The 24,151-nt window shown below is 46.8% G+C and overlaps 2 protein-coding genes across 4 annotated transcripts in view; one reads left to right on the top strand and one right to left on the bottom strand.

Annotated features, from left to right (window-relative positions):
* LOC143806488 (microtubule-associated serine/threonine-protein kinase 3-like) overlaps positions 1-15,066 on the top strand; it is a 30,455-nt gene extending 15,389 nt beyond the window's left edge. For both annotated transcript variants that reach the window (XM_077287083.1, XM_077287082.1), the window contains exons 3-14: positions 1,367-1,452; positions 3,183-3,391; positions 5,560-5,698; positions 5,774-5,906; positions 6,091-6,256; positions 6,373-6,471; positions 6,676-6,798; positions 6,949-7,049; positions 7,148-7,239; positions 7,833-7,906; positions 14,394-14,486; positions 14,687-15,066. In XM_077287083.1, coding sequence (XP_077143198.1) covers positions 1,367-1,452; positions 3,183-3,391; positions 5,560-5,698; positions 5,774-5,906; positions 6,091-6,256; positions 6,373-6,471; positions 6,676-6,798; positions 6,949-7,049; positions 7,148-7,239; positions 7,833-7,906; positions 14,394-14,486; positions 14,687-14,769 — 1,398 coding nt within the window. In that variant the 3' untranslated portion in view covers positions 14,770-15,066. The remainder of the gene's footprint in view (positions 1-1,366; positions 1,453-3,182; positions 3,392-5,559; positions 5,699-5,773; positions 5,907-6,090; positions 6,257-6,372; positions 6,472-6,675; positions 6,799-6,948; positions 7,050-7,147; positions 7,240-7,832; positions 7,907-14,393; positions 14,487-14,686) is intronic.
* The window catches only part of LOC143806490 (uncharacterized), a 67,819-nt gene continuing 53,542 nt past the window's right edge, over positions 9,875-24,151 (bottom strand). The window contains exons 1-3 of one of the 2 annotated variants that reach the window (XM_077287084.1): positions 11,969-12,786; positions 11,204-11,343; positions 9,875-10,585 (exon numbers count right to left, since the gene is read on the bottom strand). In XM_077287084.1, coding sequence (XP_077143199.1) covers positions 10,134-10,585; positions 11,204-11,343; positions 11,969-12,651 — 1,275 coding nt within the window. In that variant the 5' untranslated portion in view covers positions 12,652-12,786 and the 3' untranslated portion in view covers positions 9,875-10,133. Of the gene's footprint in view, positions 10,586-11,203; positions 11,344-11,968; positions 12,787-24,151 lie in introns of those variants that run through there. The other variant, XM_077287085.1, reaches the window with a different exon arrangement.

The following is a 24,151-nucleotide window of genomic DNA, read 5'->3' as shown; positions in this document are numbered from 1 at the left end:
TAGTGAATGTGGTTAAGAAAAAAAAAAAAAAAACAATTGAGGAATTGCACTTTTTTTTGCAATTTTCACCACACTTATAATAAGGGATACAGTAAAAGCAATGGTGTAATTCAAACATAAAACTCGTCCCACAAAAAAAAAACAAGCACTCACTTGGCCATACTGACCGAAAAATAAAGTTATGGCTCTGGGAAGAAGGGGAGGAATAAACGGAAATAGCCCTGTTCCTTAGGCCGGTTTCACACGTCAGTGGCTCCGGTACGTGAGGTGACAGTTTCCTCACGTACCGGAGACACTGACACACGTAGACCCATAAAAATCAATGCATCTGTTCAGATGTCATTGATTTTTTGCGGACCGTGTCTCCGTGTGCCAAACACGGAGACATGTCAGTGTTCGTGGGAGCGCACGGATTACACGGACCCAATAGAGTCAATGGGTCCGTGTAAAACACGGACCTCACACGGACATTCTCCGTCTGGGGTCCGTGTGGCGTGCCGGAGACAGCGCTACAGTAAGCGCTGTCCCCCCCACATGGTGCTGAAGCCGGTATTCATATCTTCCCTGCAGCAACGTTTGCTGCAGAGAAAATATGAAGAATAGTGTTTAAAATAAAGATCTATGTGTCCGCCGCCCCCCCACCCCCTGTGCGCCCCCCCGCTGTCCTGAAAATACTCACCCGGTCCCTCGTTGGCTGTTGCTCCTTCCTGGCCTGGCCGCGGCTTCCACTGTATGCGGTCACGTGGGGCCGCTCATTTACAATCATGAATAGTCGGCTCCGCCCCTATGGGAGGTGGAGCCACATATTCATGACTGTAAATGATCGGCCCCACGTGACCGCATACACTAGAAGCCGCGGCCAGACCAGGAAGCAGCGAGGGAGGCGGGTAAGTATTTTCTGAACAGCGGGGGGGGGGCGCACAGGGGGTGGGAGGGCGGCGGACACATAGATCTTTATTTTAAACACTATTCTTCATATTTTCTCTGCAGCAAACGCTGCTGCAGGGAACATATGAATCGCGGCTTCAGCGCGATGCAGGGTACCACACGCGTGGGTACCACACGCTCCGTGTGGTACCCACTCGCCATACGGGCGGCACACGTGTGCCGCACGTATGGCCTACGTGAGTTCCCAGGCACACGGACGCGGATAACTCCGGTACCGATTTATTCCGGTACCGGAATTATCTGGACGTGTGGGACAGCCCTTAAGGGGTTAAATGACATCGGTGTCTGCGGAGCGTTCTGCTTGTACATGCAATCACTGTGAATCAGCTGGGACATAATATTGGAGGAAGAAGTTTTTGTGTCTGGAGCTTTTTTCTTGCAGCTTTCTTATCTGAATATCATTTCTTATTTTTTATAGGGAGCGATTGAATCATTGATCCCAGCGAGAATGCCGCATATAAGCGACTTTGAAACATCCAAACTGATCGGCGCTGGAACTTTTGGGTGAGATTTCTGTTGGTATAATCCACATTGCTCAGGGTTCCTTATGACAACACTTCTGCCTCTGTGCTCGGCCAGTCAGTGTTATCATAGGGAAATGATAGGAGTCCACATCACTGTCCACATCCAATTCTCACTATTCAGCTCATTTCTATACAGTGGAGCGTACGGACCTAGAACAGGTCACACTGTAAGGACCTGTGCACACATTGCAGACTTCTCACATTTTTTGTGTTTTTTTCTGCTCAGATTTGTCAGGTCCTTTTTCCATGCAGGGTACAGTCCAATGTTACTCTATGGAAAACAAAAACCGCTGTGCCCATTATCCTTTATTTCTCAGGCAAATCCGCGAGGATTTGCCTGCAGAAAAAAAGAAGTACCATGTCACTTCTTTCTGCGGATTCAGCTCCTGTTTTCAACAGGCACCAATAGGAAAGTGCTGTTGAAATCCCGCAGAGGAATCTGCAGAAGAAACTGCAGGAAAATCAGCAGTGCAGTTTTGCACTGCGGGTTTTCCAAATCAGGACCTGAAAAAAAAAGGATAAAAAAAAGGATCAAAAAAAGGATCGTGTGAACATGGCCTTACAAAACCTGAGGGATTTCATGATGCCAGAAAAGTGACTGAGATTCCTGAAGACTCGTGCACACGATGCTTATCTTTCCATTTAACTCTGCAGCATGTCAATTCTTTCAGCATTGTTTCTGCAGATTTCACACATAATAATGAGTGGGGGGAAATCTGCAGCAAAAACGCAGGTAAAAAATGTATCAAAAACACAACAAAAATGCGCCTATTTCACGCATCGTTTTTCCTGCTTAGAAATGCAGATATGCTGGAAAAATTTCTGCTGCAAATACTTAATATGGGCACATACCCTTAAGGAAAGGGATGAATATAACATATTACAGTCACGTGTCCTAGACCCCATCGGTTCTTATGCTGCCGCCTCCACCAGAGCTTCCTCCTCAGCAGACATTTGGTTTTTGGGTTCCATTATTGAGCTGATAAGAGTAATCGGCTACACACGGTCACGGGAGGATTGACACGATATTGACATCAATGACATCTGCACCCTCCACCATGACCACGTGAGTCCAATCACTGCCTCAGCACCAGACGGGGGCGCCAGAGCAACCAAAGACTTGCCCGGAGAACTGCAGGGATAGACAGGTGGGAGCCTTGGACAGGTGGGTAGAATGGGCTCCATTATTATTTAACTACTTCCATCCCCTCCATTTATTATGCCTTAGGCCAGGCACTCAATACCCGGCACTGCCGCCGACACTCGGGACATAGAAATACATGCAGCCGCACACTCCGCTCCCGAGTGCCGGCGGCAGTGCCAGGTATTGAGGCGAGTTTCTCGCATTGCAGTCACAAGTGTGACCCCGGCCTTAGGGATTGAGAGGAGCAGAATAAACTTCTTACAGCAATGGAGGAATTTCAATTTGGACTAAATTTTGCATACAGAATTGGATCTTCTGGTCAATTATAGCGAATCTGCCCAAGAAGATTCTCTCCTCTCTAATGTGACGTGTGAGGGCTCCGGCAGACATGGCATTGTGCAGATCTCCATAGCTGATCTATTCAGTGCTATATTATTAATTTCTAGAATTGTATCTCCAGTGACTGACGGACTCCAAGAAATTAGTACAATAGATCATATAATGACTTCTATAGATGGACTGTTAATAAGGATTGATTATTTACCATGGATTGTGCTTTTCTCCAGGTCCGTCTACTTAGCGCGCCATAAAGACTTACATCAGACCTTTGCAATGAAGAAAATTGCCAAACGGAAACTGGAAGCTCTAGAAGTGGAGGAAGGGGCTTATTTGGAAAGGGACATCTTAACATTCTCTGATTGTCCCTTTGTGGCCTCCATGCTCTGCTGCTTTCCAACTAAATCGCACCTCTGTATGGTCATGGAGTATGCGGAAGGTAGGACATGTGTATTCTATTATAGACAATCCACGTCTGCTTACATGTTCTTAATATATAATTACCTTGTAATATCTTCACATCCTGTTCCGTCCAGATGTGTCGGGATCCCAGAATTCCAAGTGGCGGAAGTTCACCGACCTCCATATTGGGACACCCAAGTGATGGGTGTCTCAATATGGAAACTGCTGGTGGTACCAGCCTCTTGCACGGTACCACCAGAGGAACACCATCCCACCACACACACTGTATACGCCGTACGCAGCCTCTTGCACGGTACCACCAGTGGAACACCGTTGCGAACATGCAGCCGCCGCCAGGATCAGCCAAATGATTCACTGACTGCCGCCATCTTTGTACAGGAGAAGCACATGCGCAGTTTTAATGTGACCGCCGCTATCTGCCTGCACAAAGATGGCGGCGGTCTGATTTACTGTGAATTCCGCGCAGGTGCAGTGAATCATTGGGCTGATGCCAGCAGCAGATGCACGATGTGTCTACAGGCAGAGGAAGCCGGTCACATTAAAGGGGTTTTCCCTCAAACGAAAGTTCATTTTAAACATTGTCTGTGTCTGACCGTGTATGGAGCATACCACATCTCCTGGGCAGGGGAGGAAGCAAAAGACAATACTGACATTACAGCTGGGGATCACAGAGGATTCATTTTGTGAGGTAAAATATTTCACTGTTTTTAAAAAATATTTTACCTCACAAAATGTATCTCCTGCTGTAGTGTCAGTATTGTCTTTTGCTTCCTCCCCTGCCCAGGAGCTGTAGTATGTTCTGTACACGGTCAGACACAGAGAATTTTTAAAATGAACTTTCGTTCGTGGGAAAACACCTGTAAAAAGCAAATATCAACGCCAACATGGCTCCTCCTAAAAAGTACGCCAATGACAATGAAAGGAAAGCAGCAAAGGAGATTGTCAACTCTGCAAAGCCTGCCCCCATCATGACATTACCGCCCTCCGAATGTGATAGCATCGGGCCTCCATCTAGTATCATATCATTAGGACTTGTCCAGGTGGTTGGTTACATCACCACAGAGCATTTACTATAGGTTATATATGACCTACATGCCCGGAAATTAATTGTTCTGTCAGCAGGGGGTACTATGGGGCCCATGAGCTCTAGGAGCCCAGCATCTCTTGGCATTGGGCCACATCACTCCTATCAACACAATTTCAGCATGGCCGCATCCTCAGAATGTGAATACAGCGGAACAGAAAGGCGCATCAGGAAGCCGAAAGCCCCCGATCCACCATTCAGCCCGTGGTTGTGAGACTGTGGTCTGAGACTCCGTACACCGCAGGGGCCAAGTAGTCACAGCACCGCGCCTGTAGTGTGGAGTCTCAGCACTCACACTGACCAGAGCAGCATGCCATGGCAATGGGGCCAGGGGAATAGTGCTTTATTTAATGTCAGCATTTGTAGGGGCCATAATACTGATTGGGTGGCTGTGGGGGACATAGTACTGTGTGTGAAGCAATGGGAGCCTGCTAATACCCCCAGATTGACTTGTCGATTGTGAATGCCCCTGTACAGAGTGGGGTCTTCATACTGAGTGGTGTGCTGTGGAGGTCCTAATTTTGTGTGGGGGTCCTCATTCTGTGTTAGGGTCCAAATTATGTGTGAGGAGCTGTGGGGGCCTTTATACTAAGGGAAGACCTGTGGGGGGCCATTATATTGTGTGAGAGTCTGTTTGGGACATTATACTGAGTATAGGGACTGTGGGCGCCATCATCCTGACACCGTATATGCGGGGTGATACTGTAGGGAGGAGGATTCACTGGGGGAACCATACTCTGTGTGTTTGGGTGGGGGCACGCTGGACAGCATCATACTTTGAAATGGCCATAAAAAGTATATTGCTGGTGAGAACACTAAGGGGCTTCAATGGATGGATAGATAGATAGATAGATAGATAGATAGATAGATAGATAGATACATAGATAGATAGTATCTTCAGCTGCAGACAAGATGTGATATCACTTTATGTTTTTAGTTACCTGGACCACATTTCACCATTACTTTAGTCTAATATTAAGTGCACTATACGTTATATATCTGTATATAGTCTTTCCTGCCAATTATCTTGGCTCACTTCCATACATCATGGTGATCTGCTTTATAAACCCCTCACCGGTCATATTTCTTTTTTTCTACAGGTGGAGACTGTTACACCCTATTAGACACAAGGGGTCCTTTATCTGTCCCCTTGGCCCGCTTGTACTTTGCAGAAGCGGTTGTTGCTGTAGAATACTTGCACAGCTATGGTGTGGTCCACAGAGACCTGAAGCCAGGGAAGTAAGTGCCCCCTCTAGGGAGTTATCATTTATTATCAGATAGTCTGCAAGGTTAAAACCATCTTTTCTTCCACAGCCTCCTGATAACATCTACTGGACACATTAAAGTTACTGATTTTGGTGATTCAAAACTTGGTGTCATGATACCAAAAAACAACATCTACAAGCAATTACCAGAGGAGATCAGCAGAGAGTTCCGGGACCATGAGGTGGGCATCACTTACAGAAATGCAGCTTCTTTACTAATCTCATCACACTATTTCTTCTCTGCATTATTAATTTCTAGAGATCTTTTCCGCTGATATTTTATCTTATGTCATTGTGTTTTTATGGTGAGAACTTGTTATCATAATGGTATGATCAATCTCATCTTTTTCTTCTGTTGGTTTCCAGGTCTGTGGCACCCCATATTATATAGCCCCAGAGGTCATCCTGAAAAAAGGCTATGGAAGACCTGTTGACTGGTGGGCAATGGGGATCATACTACATAAATTTCTTGTGGGATCTGTACCATTTTATGGGAATTCCCTAACTGAGATTGAAAACAATATTGTCTGTGGTAAGTGGAATAATCCAATCATTGCTTTGGGTGGTTACATTTGTTTACCTATTTCTTTAGCTTTGTCTTATAGACCAATAAAGATGTTTCATTTTCTGTAATTTTCTATATAACAGGACACCTGCATTGGGATTGTGAACCCATTCCTCCCTTTGACGCTCAGTGCCTCATCACTGAACTGCTGAGAAAAAATCCTGAACAAAGACTTGGGACAGGTAACAATTTGCTTATTACACATATCGCTCATGTCTATGAGAATTAGCAGTTCTCTATCAACTCATCCATTTCTAATTCTTCATGACTTTCAGTAAATTTCCTTCATGTTTGCTCAGAAATGTCATTAGTTCAGATTAAGTTAAACATTTCAGATATGGAACAGTCTCTGACAATATCCGCAACACTTTTTTTGTATTTTCCAGCAGGAACATTTGAGATCAAGGGTCATCCATTCCTGACTGGCTTAGACTTTGACAACCTTCTAAGTCAGAAGCCGGAGTATGTTCCTCAGGTTGCGTCAAACGTGGACACAAGCTTCTCTATCAGTAAGTAGAAGAAGACATCATCTAGACTAAGCAGCTGCTTGTCTCATCTACCACAGTTGGAGACAATCAGTTCCCATTAATATTACGGATAAATGGTGACTGTGTTATATTGACAACCTCTAATAATGCTTCATTACCTATGTCTTGTAGATCACTCTGATATAAACAAACATCTGGTCTCAGAGGATGAGGATGACAATGAGAGCTTTGACTACCAAAATTTTTCATCTTCTTCTGAATGGCTTTCTAAAGTAAGTATGAGAACAACAAATACAAAAAATGTAAAAAAGTATACATCTAAAAGTAAGAAAAAAGTATTTCATATCATCTTCTTGTTGTCGACATTTAGCTCTGTACCACCGCTACCAGGAGGATGAATAATGAGGATCCCAAGTCACCTGCAGAATTTACCCAAGCATCCTGCACAAACATCTTAGAAATGTGAGTAGATTATAGGGTCATTACTTGCAGCTCCAGGCTGACATATGTGCACAACTCCAAATATGGGACATAAATACCATAATATCAATTACAGCAGAGGTGTCAAACTGCATTCCTCGAGGGCCGCCAACAGGTCATGTTTTCAGGATTTCCTTGTATTGCACAGGTGATAATTTAATCACCTGCACAGAATGATTCCAGCACCTTGTGGAATGCTAAGGAAATCCTGAAAACATGACCTGTTGGCGGCCCTCGAGGAATGCAGTTTGACACCTCTGAATTACAGCATCCATCGCCCCATGATTAGCAGTCATTAGGCTTCAGAAACTGCTGATTGTAACATTCTATAACTGCAGCCAGTCATGCACTTTTAGTGCTGCCCACATTGTAGGAGATATAGTAATACATGCCAGCCATTCTTTGTAGTTGTTTTTCGCTCTGCTCTATAAAAGGTAGATTTAAACAGGAAACCTTCCCCACTATAACTCTCATATGTCCTAATAGACTTTATAGTTGGTGTTAAACTACTGAGGCAACTCCTTTTATACTGCATTTACTTGTGATTTACACGTTGTTTTTCTTCTTCTAAACAGGCAGAAAGAATCTTTTCCTGCATCTATTAGAGATGATGCTATTAGCAGTTTGCCATGCTCGTCCCCATTGTCAGGTATGTACATGTCTACAGCACTACAAATAAGAATGTTGACTTTGAGCTCGATTCTATAAAGTTCGAAAATGGGAAACTCGCCTGTTTTTAGCGTTAAAATGTAATTCTCGCTCTGAAAACAATGTAGGTGCGATCCTATACAGTCATTCTCGATTTTGCCGAGTTTTTGCGAAAAAAACTCGCAAGTGCGAGTGCAAACTCGCAAAAAAACTCGCATGCGAGAAAAACTCACAATGGCTATGCGAATTCGAGAAATTCTAGTGCGATCCTATAACCAAACTCCCCTCTCTCTGGCGAGCAAATCTCGACAGTTATGTGGGAGAAAATTACAGTTGGTTGTTTGTGGAGAGAACTAGTTACCTCAGGAGCATCATGGAGCCTTTTCTAGCTGTTTGTGTGGATTTTGAGCGCATTCTGGCTGAAAATGCCAGAACACGGCCGGTACCCCGACCCAGAATATATCGGGATAGGTTGGACATCGCTAATTTATCGGAGAGGAGCATATATGAGCTGACCCGACTCAACCGCAGTGCCCTCACCTACCTATATGGCCTTCTCCAACAGGACCTGGAGCCAATCACCGCTCGTAATCATGCCTTACCTGGGATGCTTAAGATGGTGGCAAGCATTCAGTTTTTGGCCAATGGGTCGTTCCAGCGGCTGGGAGCATTGTGCATGGGCATGTCACAGCCGGCAATGTGTCGGGCATTGGACGACTTTCTGAAGGGGATGCGACGCATTCTGCCCACAGTTGTGTACTTCCCCACATCTGAGCAAGAGGTTAGCCACATGAAAACTAAGTGGTATAAAATCGCACAAATGCCCAATGTCCTCGGGGCAATAGACTGTACGCACGTCAATTTTATTCCACCAGTGGAGGAGGAACACATCTACCGTAACAGGAAGATGGGCCATTCGATGAACATTCAAATGGTCGCTGGGCCTGATCTGCAGATCATGAGCCTAGTGGCAGGGTTCCCAGGATCCTGTCACGACAGCCACATTCTGCGGAACTCTGGCCTATATACCAAGTTTGAGGATGGCAATCTCCCTGAAGGATGGCTGCTTGGTAAGTTATTCATGTGGTGTTCTCCGATTGTGCTAAACAATGTTGCTAACAACCTGATATGTTTCTAGGTGATTCTGGTTATCCCTGCTTACCGTGGCTGATGACGCCAATGCTGCGTGAGGACACGGCAGCGCAAACCACATATAACAGGGCCCACAAGAAGACCAGAGCAGTGGTGGAACGGGCTTTTGGACTACTAAAAATACGGTTCCGGTGCCTTGATAAGTCCGGTGGCTATTTACAATACAGACCTCCCAAGGTAGTTGACATTGTAGGAGCCTGTGTGGTGCTGCACAATCTGGCAATTAAGCACAGGGTTCAGGACTACATTGCTGAGGAAGAGGGCATGGTGGAGAACATCCATGCCTTGCAGTATGATGGACCAGCCAATGACCAGGGAAATTCTGTAAGAGCACAACTGATCAATCGGTTCTTTGCTTATTAAGTATCTTTTTTTTGTATAAAAACGGCCCCAAAAATTAATTCTTATGCCTTGTTTATCCCTGAGCAAAGTATCCGATCACATTGGCCAATGGTGATCCACTTCTAAACATGTACATGTGTCAGTTAAAGATAAATAACAGTGTTAATGCTCTGCACATCAGAATTACAGCCCACCTTCCAAACGTTTATGTGCTGCAGCAGTGTTTTTTTTTTTTGTTTTTTCAAAAATAAGCAACTGCAGTTGAAAAAAAAAAGTGTAATGTCTGTTTAACAACTTCCTAGTGTTTAATCTTGGTCAGCAATTTAGGAACAATGTGGATGTCAGATGTGTGGACAGAGTTACTGCCCACACTATTTGCACGTTACCATTTGTAATTTGAAGTATGACCAGGGGTGCACCGGGCCATGCTGCTGCCTGAGTTGGGGATTAGAAAGACCAGACCATTACAGGATTTAATATGGACCTCACAGAGATACTTTAATGTTTTAAGGCATAACTACCCCAAGTTGAGGTTCACAACATTGTGAAATGGCATTTTGTGCGCAAACAATTACTTGAAAAAAATGCATGTTTTAAACACAAAACAGAGACATGCATGAATCATAACACAAACAATTAAACAAGACGTCCAAGACACCAAAAGCACAGTATGCAGCAGCAGTTAACATAATTATCTTTAGAAAAAAGTAGGGGTAACCAGTTCCAAGCTGCACTTACTGCTGGCCAGAACGGCTTGCTTGATCGGCCAAAAAAAGGCCAATCAAACTGTTCAAGGTTCCAAAATGCTCGTTCAATTGGGTTAGCTGCAGGTTCGTAGCGATCTGTTGTTGCCGGATACCGTTAAGCTGCCGCTGCAACATTTTGCGGTGCTGCTGTTGCATCCTGTAGAAACGACAGCTCGACTGCATTTGCAAACTAGGTGGGGGGCCAGCACTACGGTCAGCTCGGTTTCTGCCAACCGCACCCCTACGTGTGTTACTTACAGGGGTGGATGTGGTGGGTGCAGCAATAGGTTCTTCATTCAGACGCTGCACCTCACATTGGTCCCCATCTATGAACTCCACGGGCAGAATAATTTCCCGTTCGTCCTGCTGGGACGACAGTTCTGGTGGAATGTCCAACTCTGAAGGCGTGTTACTGTCCTGTACATGTTCCTGCACCGGACCTATGCAAAAAAAACGACAACGGTTAAAAAGAATGCTGTCATCCAGCACCAGCAGCATACAGGGCAGTAGAGGCAGCGTCTGTGGCAGTGCCCCAACTTTCTCGCCCTGCCGCCATGGCTGCAAGCACAGAGACCACTTTCCCGCCGCCAGAGTATGCGCTGGGCGGCGCCTCTGCCAGTGGGTTCCTCTAACGTAATACAATGACATCTGAGTAGAGGGACAGCCTAGGAGGTATTCCCCCACCCAGGCCCTCCCTCTAGTCTGTCGTGCGCATGGTACGCCACGGGAAAACACTTGTGATGTTGCCAAGCGGCGTAGACTCGCTCACCAGGTAAGTGGTGCATTGTCTGCTGTGCTTGCATCTGCTGCGGACTTGAGAATATTTGCAAGTGCCTCTACTGCAGGGGCAGGTTATGGGTGTCAAGGTTGCGCCCATGTGGAACGAACAGTCCACTGTGTGAAAGGAGAGCTAAAGTGGCCAAGCGCCATGGTAAAAAAGCCATACTCTGGCCGAGTAGCAGCCTGTCTTACATCATCAGAAATGTATCATGTTCCTGCATATGGATAACTGCAATGGCATAATTGATTAAAAGGATGATCAGTGGGGCACAGCATACCTGCAACTGCAACATCAGGACCATCGGTGTCTATGGTGTGCGGAAGACCAATCAAGGTCGCCGGATTTATTAGGCCCTCAATGAGCTTCTCTGCGTCGGTCAAAAGCAACCGCCGAGGGCAACCTCCACCAGTGCCGGTGCTGTAATGCAAAGGTAAGAATATAGAACAGCATGTACGCTCGCATTTAGAACGTGGAGCAGCCAGCACCAGTTATGACAGTTGGTGACAGATATATCTGCACGTGTGTGTGTGTGCCATGGTCGCAGGCAGGGCTGCCATTAGGAATTATGGGGCCCATGACAGCCTCTAAGCCTGGGCTTCCCCCCCCGGAAAAAAAATTGGACACCTTCCTTTTCCTTGCCACTGGCATCTGCAAGGCACGGTGCACCCCTGCAGCCAGCATTTTTAGTGCAACAACTGTGGTAGCGTAAAAATTTAGAAAAATGAATAACCAAACAGCAGGAAGGAATAACCATGATCATTGCAGCGGAAGATCCACCCAAAAATCCAAAATAAAAAACCCACCCCTGCCGCAGGGTATCCCCTTTTGGGATGCCCCACGGCCCTAAGCCCCCGGGGCCTATGCTCCAAGTGCAGCATCCCCTGGTGACGTCACCTCACAGGAGTCTATGGACGTTCTGCGTCCATATACTCCTGCACAATGACCCCTTAAGGGGATGCCCCGCAGCTGGGGGAGGGGAACCGAGTATTTGGTTTGTTGGCCGGAACATCCGCATTAAGCAACTGAAGTGAACTTTGCTCACCTGTACTTCCGTAGATCTGAGACCTTTTTACGGACCTGTGTTTTTAGATCTTGGTATCTCTTTTTACATTTCGCAACACTCCTTCTTTGCCTCCCAACGGAATTTACGGCATCGACAACATCACCCCAGAGGTTTGCTTTCACGGACATTTCAGTCCGGTTTGACAGCCTTCCCATTAATTTATCGAAATGCTCCGTAATTTTTTGTGCCAAAACAAGATTCTCGATCTGAGAAAAACGGGTGTATTTTTGAATAGAACCACTTCGCTCTTCAGCTGAACGAACCTCCATGCTTTCCTCTGGGGAATTGGAACCTAGCTCCTCAGACTGATGGCTTGCAGGTGATGAGTGGCTCAAAGGAGTGGAAGCGCAGGATTCTGGCCTCATGACAGGTCTGTCAGTATGCAGTGTTTGATCTCCAGCAGCCTGCACTTCACCACTGGCCTGACTAGAGGAATGCTGTACCCTGCTGGTGCTTGCCCTGCTTGTGGAGGGCCTAGGACTGTGGCTCCGTGAGCTTGAGTTGCTAGGCAAACTGACATGTGACTCCTGTCTCCTGCTACTTCCACTGTGTCTTATATGCCTGGAGATACTACGGCGGCGTGAACTGCCGTGCCCATGCTGAGTCTGTCTCCCTGCAGCATGTGAGCGCTCTCTGTGTGTATTATGTCTGTGGGAAGACATGCCAAAAGGTGACTGATTGCTGCAGCTAATACACAGGCAACAGCTGCGGGCAGGAGCACTATAAACCTAACCTCACTCCCCTATCTCTCTCCTATCACTCCTACCTATCTCTATCTCTATCTCCTACCTATCTCTCTCTCTCTCCTATCAAACCAGATGTGTGATGCGCATGCACAAGTGTAAAGCTGTTCCCGCAGGGGCGCACTTCCTGTCCACACACGAGACTCCAGCAGCTTCCTGCACAGAAAAATACGCAAGTTTGTGACGTAAATCCGCATCGGAACTCGCAAACTCGCATGAAAAGCACCGATTTCCGCAAGCGAGTTTCAAAATCTCGCAACGACTTCCGCAACCATTCGAACAAGGGAATTAAACTCGCAAGCTTCTAAGAATCACGCGAGCAAGCGAGAACAGCTCGCATGCGAGATGAAACTCGCATGCGGAAAAAAAAGAAACGAACTTTATAGAATCGAGCCCTTTGTCTCAAATATTTCCACATGATTTTTCTGTAATTGGTCTCCTATGCTGTTCATGTTTCATGGATCCCAATTATGTTGCCCATAGGCCCATACATTTCTCTAACTTTGTACAGTTTTCCCAGATTACCAGATCATTCATCTGGAGCAGATGTTATCTGTCAGTGATGGGATTGTCGCATGTATGATGGCTGACAATGATCACTGACTTCTGTATGATAACATTCCTCTGCTGTTTGTGCACAATAGTATCATGTAAAAAGGCGCCCCTTTACTTACGTAAGGCTATGTGCACAGGTCCGGAATTTCCGCTGAAATTTCCGCGGCAATTAGGCAACTTCCTGCCGCGAGTAAAACGCATACGGAATTGGCATGCATTTTCCCGCTAAACAATAGCGTTTTGCAAGCGCAATTAGCTTGCAGAATGCTAGCGTTTTCCAAGCGATCTGTAGCATCGCTTGGAAAACTGATTGACAGGTTGCTCACACTTGTCAAACATAGTGTTTGACAGGTGTGACCAACTTTTTACTATTGATGCTGCCTATGCAGCATCAATGGTAAAAAGATATAATGTTAAAAATAATAAAAAAATTAAAAAATCGTGATATTCTCACCTTCCGGCGGCCCCCACAGCCTTCCCGATCCTCGCGATGCTCCCGGCAACTCCCGTTCCCAGTGATGCCTCGCGACAATGACCCCAGATGACGTAGAATCACGCGAGACCGCTACATCATCCAGGTGATTCGCGCAATGCATCCCTGGGAACGGGAGCTTTGCTAAGGCCTGGGCTGGATCCGGGGGCCGCCAGAAGGTGAGTATATAACTTTTTTATTTTAATTCTTTTTTTTACATAGGATATGGTGCCCAGTCCCTGGAGGAGATTCCTCTCCTCCATCCTGGGTACCATCCGCACATGATCCGATTACTTTGCGCATGGTGGGCATAGCCCCATGCGGAATGTAAGCGAATCAACGCATTCCTATGTGTGCAGAATCGCCGCGATTCCGCACAAAGAATGAACATGCTGTGTTTTTTGCGGAATGTGTTTCCGATGCGGAAAAAAACGCAGCATGTGCACAAAAAATGCAAAATGCATTAAATATGATGGGATGCTTAAATTAAGCGTTTTTATAGCGGAAAACCCGTGGAAAAAAACGCAAAAGAAAACGCCAATAATCCTGAACGTGGGCACATAGCCTTATAGATACAAAGCAGATACTATAAGAATACATTGATACTGATGTTTTTTTTTTAAATTCTGATCAGATATTCCAGCTCATGAGGACAGAAAATCGTCGATGCCTTTGAGTAGAGTGCAACAAAACTCAGAAAATAAAGAAAAGGAGAAAAAGAGACAAGGTAAGTTTGAGAATCAGCTCAATTTTGTGTGATGTGAATCAATGAGAAAAATTCATGAGAAGATATTATCTGTCAGTGATGGGATTGTCACATGTATGATGGCTGACAGTGATCCTTGACCTCTGTATAGTAAGTAGTATAGTAGTGTCATGTAATATGGAGTCCCGTCACTTACAATATATTTAATTCTCTTCTCACAGGTTCCCTCCTCCGCCGGATCTTATCATCCTGCCGGCGTCGATTATCCAGGGCTGCTCGCGCAATTGCATGTTGTTACTATTGACCCAGCACCATCTAAAAGACTGGAAACCTCCACATCTAGCGCCCTGATGTCCAGCAGATCCACCATCACTGCTGGACCTATATAGAAGGATCTTCACCATGTACCTGTGGCCTTCTGACGTTACATCTTTACCCGGACATGTTCTGCCTCTGTCACCAGGCGCCTCGGTATTCATACTGCTTGCCAGACTTGGCTTTTACTGATCACCTGGTACCTGACCTCGGCTTTGTTCCTATGATTTTGTCTATTGATAATGTTCCTGGATTTGTTAATCCTTTAACCTTCTATCTTATTATTAATAAAACAAAATAACTAAAAGCCGTTACTGTTGCTCTGATTGCTTTTCATCTTGAATTCACAACTAATTGTAAGTCACTAATTGCTCTTCTCGTCACAAAATGCATTTGCCATTATCCTGAATGCAGCAGTCAGGCTCATATTTCTGTCCAGCAGCTACACCGATGCCGCCACTCCATACCAGTCATTGCACTCTCCCACAAAGCTCTCCACAGTGCTGCACTGTGTCCTACAACTCCTCCCATTTGTCACTCTACTACCAAATCTACACTCCAATGAGCTAAGACTAGCTTTGATGCTAATCAAATTTGTTTTAATTTTTTTTTTACTGCAATCTGTTAATTGAACCCGGCTGTGAACTGTCCGCCTGCTCCTTCCTCCTCCCCTCTCTGTCTCTCTCACCTGGCTTCATGTCATGGACACTTGAATGGTATAAGTTGAATGGAGCAGGTCAGATACGACATCATTTGAAGTGACATCTTTAAAGTGTAACATCAGAAATATACCAGAAATACATTTGCTCTCACCATTTTTGCTCCACTAATCTTCACCCTCCTTCGCTATCCCCAAACCCCTGCACCCTCGAACAAAATAGCTATGTAATAATTATAGGGGATAACTCAGGAGACTGTTTGTGTGGAATAAGACAACTACAGGACACAGTTTTATAAGTGGTAAAGTCTATATTATCACACGGTGATTCAAACAGGTGCAGAGAGAAACTCAAGTCCACAACACTTGGTGCAAATAATAAACGCAGCTTAGCAGTCTATAGGAAACTTCAGAGGAAAATGCAAACAAGCAGAAAGTCTATGAAGCACAGTTATTCTTGAGGATACTTGACACGAATAAATCCTTGTCTTAGTCCAGGCACAGATAGATATGCTTATTAGGCAGTTCAAATCATATCTTAGCTCAACCAGGGAGGCCTGGTTAATAGTCTCAGGTTATTGCAAAGCAGCAACAGCTTACATGACCAGCAAATGCAGATGGAAGTAAACACGAACAGCAGATGAAGGAGGATTACTGGAAACTAGTGTATGCAGCAGGAACTCAGAGCAGAGTAGCAGGATCACCACACAGGTTCACAGGAGCAGGTGTATAGCCAGGAGTAATCAGAGGTCAGGAGCTGGATGCAAGGCAGAATACAATAGCACAGACTGAAGGCTGGGGTGGAGTTTTATAGCAGGAGACACAGTGCACATGAGACCAAAGACGCCATATTGAAAAAGGGCAGTAATGCACAAAAGGTAAAAAATGTTCAGCGTCCTGACAAGCTCTCTCCCTCTCTCTCTTATCCCCACCTCGCTTCATCTGCAGACCTGTTCCTTAACTTCAGACTTCTCCTGCTAAAATATAAAATAAGCCGATCACGCTTCTTCCCCCACCTGCTTTCCCTCTCTCTGCTGGCAACATATCTCTCAATCCTGGCCCCCCGACTCATACATCCCACTAATCCTCACCCCTATCCTTTTCACACTAAGAGAAACTACTGCAATACCTCACACTTAAAATCTGTGCCACTGACCCCCACCCCCTGCTTCCTTTCTCTGGGGCACTTTGGAATGCCCGCTCCATCTGCAACAAGCTCCACGTGATTCACAATCTCTTTACTTCCTGCAACCTTTCCTTCCTGGCCCTCACTGAGACCTGGCTGACGCCCGATGACACGGCCTCCCCTGCTGCACCGAGTTACAGAGGCCTCCACTTTACCCACAATCCTCGCTCTGGCAACAGACATGGCGGAGGAGTGGGTTTTCTTCTTTCCAAAAGCTGCTCCTTCAACCCTATCCAACCCCCACCCTCCCTTATCCTCCCTTCTTTCGAGGTTCACTCTGTCTGTATCTACTCTCCCTCTAATCTCCAAATGACTGTCATATACCGACCACTGGGCTCAGCCACTGCCTTCATTGACCAATTCTTCACCTGGCTTCTTCACTTTCTCTCTGCGGACGTCCCCACCATCATCATGGGTGACTTTAATATCCCTACTGACACCGGCCAGCCAGCAGCCTCCAAACTCCTGTCCCTTACTTCATCCTTTGGACTTACTCAGTGGTCCTTCACAGCCACCCACACAGACGGACATACACTAGACCTCATCTTTACCCGCCTCTGTTCCCTATCTAATCTCACAACCTTTCCCTTCCCCCTATCTGACCACCATCTACTCACCTTCTCATCCTTGTCCTCCTTACCTGCCCCCCCATGTCAAGCCACTAGCACATCCTCGCAGAAACCTCGCACACCTAGACATTCACAGACTCTCTGACTCTCTTCTACCTCTGTTCTCCATATCTTCACTCCATGACACGGATAGCGCCACCACTTTCTATAACTCCACCCTCACATCAACCATAGACTCATTCGCCCCTCTCATGCATGGCAAAGTGCGACAAATCAATAGGCAACCCTGGCACAACAATCTCTCCAAAAAACTTGGACAAGCATCCAGGGTCGTGGAGCGGCGTTGGAAGAAAACACACCTGCCAGATGACTTCACTGCTTTCAAACAAGCTACACTTGCCTTCAAATTAGCCCTCACTTCTGCTAAACAGACCTATTTCACAAACTTTGTATCTTCATTATCCTACAACCCAAAACAACTGTTCAGCACATTCAACTCTCTCCTCCGCCCACCACTGCCACCTTCAACTCCAACTTCCCTCATCTCTTCCGAGGACTTTGGCACCTACTTGAAAAACAAGATCGACCAAGCAAGGGAAATCTTTACTGTTCCACCACCCCGACCACTCCATATACCAGACCTCTGCCTTTCCCTAATAACCTCCCTCTCCGACATAACTGAAGGAGAGCTTACTCACCTCCCTTCCAAATCACACCTCACCACCTGTGCACTTGACCCCATCTTTTCCCACCTGCTCCCCAACCTCACTAACATGCTCATTCCAGCCCTAACCCATCTCTTACTGTGAGCAGAGCATTAAACAGCACTGCGCAAGCGCATAGTAGTAATTTATGTGAATGGCGAACAGAGATCTCTCGCCTGTGCAGCAGCCTCATTCAAATGACGTCACAATGTGCTTGCGCAGTGCTGTTTAATGCTCTGTTCACAGTAGAGCAGAGTGCGCCTGCGCGGTCCTGTGAGGCTAATGCGCAGGCGCGAGCTCTAGGTTTGCTATGTGGATGACGCATCACATCAATCAAAGCAGGACGCCGCGATTAGGAGCAGAGAGGAGGGACGTACGCCGCAGAAAAGACGCCCATCGGACTGGACCACTCTTATTTACATACAGCACTGGAGCATATCAAATGGTATTTTGGGGGCATACAGGGGGAGTTAGGAGCTGACAGACACATTTGTGGAGTGCAGCACAGGAGCAGTTAAAGGTGGTGGCATTTGTTCATAGGCTCAAAAACTGGTGACAGGTTCCCTTTAAAGAGAAAAACACAAAACTAAAAAGTAACATAAAAGAAAAAAAAACATCCAATCTAGAATTCAGGTTTTTTTTACATTTTATGTCCAACGATCCACTGTGTAGGGGATACGAAATCCTCGCCCCTGGTAACCCCCCGCTTAGCCTCAGAGGTGGAGGGAAAAGCTATTTTTGAGCCGTCTGCACAGCACACAAAAGTAGCGAGATAAATAACGGACGACGACGCCATTCAATCCTTCCACATTGCTGGACTGACGTTCTGATCCGGGGAAGGCTGCTGTAATTATACTGCGGACGGACGATCAGACATTCCGGATTATCGGATGCCAGGTTACTTCATTGGCCTAACAGGGTAAAGTGAATCCAGCTGACAGAGCGGCTGCAGATCGTTTATGAGATTCCCCATCTTGTCACAAACCATTACTCTCCTTTCGGAGGAGGCTTTGCAGATCACGGTCCTGTACAACTTCTCGTCAATTTACCAGATAATGAATTCACGTCCGACGGCTGCACCAGAAGAGGCGGCTTTGTCCCAACGATGTGCCGTCTACGCACCGTGCTCCCCATATAATCATGTCTGGGCGCTACGGACAATTACCTGTCATTTCCAGAAACACCTGAACATCGTTGTGTTTCTAGAGAACAGATGTCGCCTGTTCTGTGCCCACAGTGGTCTGAACAGTGACTGAGGCTCAGGGAGGTGAAGACGGCACCATCACCCAACAGCCAGAGGCACACGATGTCCGACAGAAGAAAAAGCCTCTGCCCGTACTGAGCACGACTTCATGATCATTAGAGTTCTCATCAGTGCTGTAAGATAAGAATGCCTCATTATCAGTGCCATCAGAGAGCCCCTATCATCAGTGCCATAAAGGTACCGTTACACTAAACGATTTACCAACGATCACGACCAGCGATATGACCAGCGATACTACCCGGGTAACCAGGGTAAACATCGGGTTACTAAGCGCAGGGCCGCGCTTAGTAACCCGATGTTTACCCTGGTTACCATTGTAAATGTAAAAAAAACAAAACAGTACATACTTACATTCCGGTGTCCGTCACGTCCCTCGCCGTCAGCTTCCCGCACTGACTGTGAGCGCCGGCCGTAAAGTAAAATAATACTGAGTGCCTCATCAGTGCCATCAGAGGGCCCCCATAATCAGTGCCATCAGAAGGCCCCCATCATCAGTGCCGTAATATAAGAATGTCTCATTATCAGTGCCATCAGAGGGCCCCCATCATCAGTGCCATAAGATAAGAATGCCTCATTATCAGCACCATCAGAGGGCCCCCATCATCAGAGCCGTAAGATAAGAGAAGAGTGACTCATCATCAGTGCCATCAGAGGGCCCCCATCATCAGTGCCATCAGAAGGCCCCCATCATCAGTGCTGTAATATAAGAATGCCTCATTATCAGTGCCATCAGAGGGCCCAATCATCAGTGCCATAAGATAAGAGAAGAGTGCCTCATTATCAGTGCCATCAGAGGGCCCCCATCATCAGTGCCTTAAGATAAGAATGCCTCATTATCAGCGCCATCAGAGGGCCCCCATCATCAGTGACCGGCCGGATGTAAAAGTATCAGTGACCTGTGCTAAATAGCTAAGTGTCAGCAGAGTGCCCCTCCACATCAGTGTCATCAGAGGGCTACCCTCCATTATTAGTGCAATTAGAGTGCCTCACTATCAGTGCCAACAGAGGGCCCCCCCATCATCAGTGACTAGCCGTAAAAAAAAACAATGTCAGAGTGCTCTCCAGTATCAGTGCCATATAATGCTAAATAATGCTAGTAGAGTTCCCCTGCCCCCATTATCAGTGTCTGCACAGTTCCCCTGCCCCTCATTATCAATGTCAGCAGAGTGTCCCCCATTATCAGAGTGCCCCTGCCCCCCATTATCAGTGTCAGAATGCCCCTGCCCCCCATTATCAGTGTCAGAGTGCCCCTGCCCCCCATTATCAGTGTCAGAGTGCCCCTGCCCCCCATTATCAGTGTCAGAGTGCTCCTCCACTTTAGTGTCATCAAAGGCCTCATGCCCCCCATTATGAGTGCCAACAGAGTGCCACTCATCATCAGTGAAGTGACAGAGGGCTCCTCATTATCAGTGCCATAGAGTGCCCTCCTCCAAAAAAACAATGTCATTTCTTTCTCTTAATCACACATATATTATATATCTCACACAATCACCCCCTCCCTCTATTCTACTGCCCGGTGTCGTCCACTTCCCAATTAGCAGGAATCTTTCCCATTATAATTAGATATCAGCGTCGGAGGATTTTTCTTTTGATGTAAGAAGCCATTTATAAATGTGGAGCGCCCCCAAGGGCAGCGGGGTACTCGGTACCGGCTCCTTCGGTTTACAGGGGGATGTCACGGTGGCTGACCCGGTCCGTGGCCCTGGGACATCCGTTTAAAAGGGAAAGGTCTTTAAAGGGAATGTTCGTGACGCCACCTGTGGTATTCGGTCAGGGTGACCGACGCTGCTTTAAGGGGTCCGCTGGGGTGATGTTATGGCAGCTAGATGGTATACCTTCCCACAGGTGAAGTATGTCCCCAGGGCTTCCCAGTGTGTAGATGGTGGATGGTGAAAGGCGCAGTGAAGAACGAGGACACAAGGTTGCAGTCTCTTTACCTTTTACTGAAGGCTTCAGCATCCACAGTCCAGAGCACCAGACCACAGGGCAGACAGAGTCTGGCCGGTTTGGAGGCAAGTCCAGAGTCCCCTTGTCCAGGTAGAAATCAGTAGCCTTCCTCTAGCGCCGTGGTGTTGTAGTACCTTACTGCCAAGCTTCTCATAAGGTCCTCACAGATGCTGTAGATGTTATGTCTCTCTCTCTGTCCCCCAGATGGATAGGACAAACCTGTATAACCTGTGGTTAGAGGCGTTTTACAGGGACTCTATCATGCCCCAGCCTCTAAGGGGTGCCACCGTGCCTCCTGGGTGTAGAGGCGGACAGGTAATGTGAAATTAGCTGTCCTGCCAGACTCTGGAGCAAGGCATAAAGGATCGTTGCTCCCTCGGTGTTCCGGCTACCGGGATCCTGCGCCTCAGAAGGAGGCAGCCTGTGTAGGGCAAAACTCCTTTGATATCCACTCCTTTGCTACGACTTCTTCACCCTCTCTACAATACAGTTCTCTTTCAATGTCTCTTTCTAGAAGCTGCCGCACTTAGGGCAGGCACAGCTCCGTGTCCTTCTGTCTGGATCTCTGACAGGCTCCCACCCCTCTCAGCGACCAACTACCTGAGCGAAGCTCAGCCAGAAACTAACTAACTTCCTCCCCAGGCAACCAGTTTTACCTAAGTGTGAAGAGTGCCCTAATAAATAGGAGCAGAGCTCCCCCTGGTGGCCTGGAGTGCGAAATGTGTTGCATGTTTGTGATACCCGGATTCAGTTGTCCTTCTTTGCCTCCAAACGTAATATCACTCTCCCCTAGAGGAAAATGACATTACTGCAACGACCAGGACCCTGGGGCGCTGCAAATGCATTAACTCTAATCGTAAACGCTACGTGTAGCTAAAAGCCACTAATTCAGCAGAGGGCTCGTTTCAATGTTTAATCATTATCTGCTCATATCTTATGCCCGATTCTCATAGTAAACCAATGACGTCCCCCATGTGCTGAATGGAAACAAGCCTGGAGACTCTGCAGGCATGGGAGCAGGGTTAGGCCTTGCCGGCGGCTCACAGTAGTGCGAGGAACATGCGGCCTGGTGTTGTCTTGTGGAAAAACGACTCCTGGGACACTTTGCAAAAATGGCTGCAGCACTGACTCCACCATCAAACCATCGAGCACATGGGCAACGTTACTGGTGAGTTATCACACAGTAGCTGCCAGCAGCATCTCCGGACTGGTCTCCATCTATCACAGCGGGAGGTCATTGATTGGTATTTACACAGAAGCTGCCAGCAATGTCTCCGGACTGGTCTCTATGGAGCACATGAGGGACATCATTGATCGGTGATTACACAGCAGCTTCCAGCAGAGGATCTTGATTGATGATTTGCGCATTCAATGACAGAACCTTCCTCAGACAACCATTAATGACCTCATTCACAGCAGTCGACGCTGGAGGTGCCTGGATTTCTGCACGAGGCTCAGACTCCGGACTGGACACATCCAGATGAAATAAAAATGTTCATACATTTTCTTTAATCATTTGCAGATCAGTAACGTCTCGGTCCTGCGATTTCCATCTTTCCAGCACTTGTCCCTCTTGGAGCAGTAATTCCAGTGTATGACTCCTTCCTACGTCTGTGGACACCTGAGGCGAGACTTCCTCCCGGCATCTTCACGTCGATCCTGGGATTACACAGGATCAGAGATCTTATTAATAGCATTGACACCAGCAGTAACAGATTGTGGTCAGGCTGTAGGAGGCACAGAGGGGTCATGGAGGATGGAACGCTGTACACAGCTCCTTCCTGCATCTCCTGATGGTTAGACGTCGAGGCAGGTGTTTCTCATTATTATTATTATTATTTATTTATATAGCACCATTAATTCCATGGTGCTGTACATGAGACGGGGTTACATCAAAATACAAATATCACTTACAGTAAACAAACTAACAATGACAGACTGGTACAGAGGGGAGAGGACCCTGCCATTGTGGGCTTACATTCTACAGGATTATAGGGAAGCAGACATTAGGTCGAGGGTTGCAGTAGCTCCGATGGTTTTGAGGTGGCCGAGTGGTCATTACAGGTTGTAAGCTTTCTTGAAGAGGTGGGTTTTCAGGTTTCTTTTGAAGGATCCAAATTTGGTGGATAACCGCAAGTGTTGGGGCACAGAATTGCAGAGGATGAGGGATATTTGGGATAAGTCTTGGAGGCGATTGAGTGAGGAGCGAATAAGCGTGGAGGAGAGAAGGAGGTCTTGGGAGGACCGGAGATTACGTGAGGGAAGATATTGAGAGATTAGTTTGGAAATATACAGAGGAGAAAGGTTCTGGATGGCTTTGTAGGTCAGTGTTAGTAATTTAAACTGGATACGCTGGGAAATTGGGAGCCAGTAAAGGGATTTGCAAAGAGGGGAAGCAGGAGTGTAGCGAGGAAAGAGATTAATTAGTCGGGCAGCAGAGTTAAGGATGGAATGGGGGGGTGCAAGAGTGTTAGAAGGTAGGCTACAGAGGAGGATGTTGCAGTAGTCGAGGCGGGAGATGATTAGGGCATGCACAAGCATTTTGGTAGAGTGAGGGTTGAGGAAAGGACGTATTCTGGAAATATTTTTGAGCTGGAGGCGACAGGAGGTGGCGAGAGCTTGAATGTGCGGTTTGAAGGACAGGGCAGAGTCAAGGGTTACTCCGAGGCAGCAGAGTTTGGGGACAGGGGAAAGTGTGATTTCATTTATTTTGATAGCTAGATCAGGTAGGGAAGAAGTGCGAGATGGAGGAAAGATAATTAGTTCAGATTTGTCCACATTGAGCTTGAGGAAGCGAGAGAAAAAGAAGAAGGATATGGCTGATAGACACTCTGGGATTCTGGAGAGCAGAGAGGTGACATCTGGGCCAGAGAGGTAGATCTGGGTGTCATCAGCATATAGATGGTACTGGAAGCCATAGGACCTTATGAGTTGTCCCAGGCCGAGTGTATAGATTAAGAAGAGTAAGGGCCCTAGGACAGAGCCTTGAGGGACACCAACAGAGAGGGGGCAAGATGAAGAGGTAGTTTGGGAGTAGGAAACG

The sequence above is a fragment of the Ranitomeya variabilis genome, chromosome 2 (genome assembly GCF_051348905.1).
Source record: "Ranitomeya variabilis isolate aRanVar5 chromosome 2, aRanVar5.hap1, whole genome shotgun sequence".
In the NCBI taxonomy this organism is placed as follows: domain Eukaryota; kingdom Metazoa; phylum Chordata; class Amphibia; order Anura; family Dendrobatidae; genus Ranitomeya; species Ranitomeya variabilis.
This window is presented reverse-complemented; position numbering and strand designations above follow the sequence as displayed.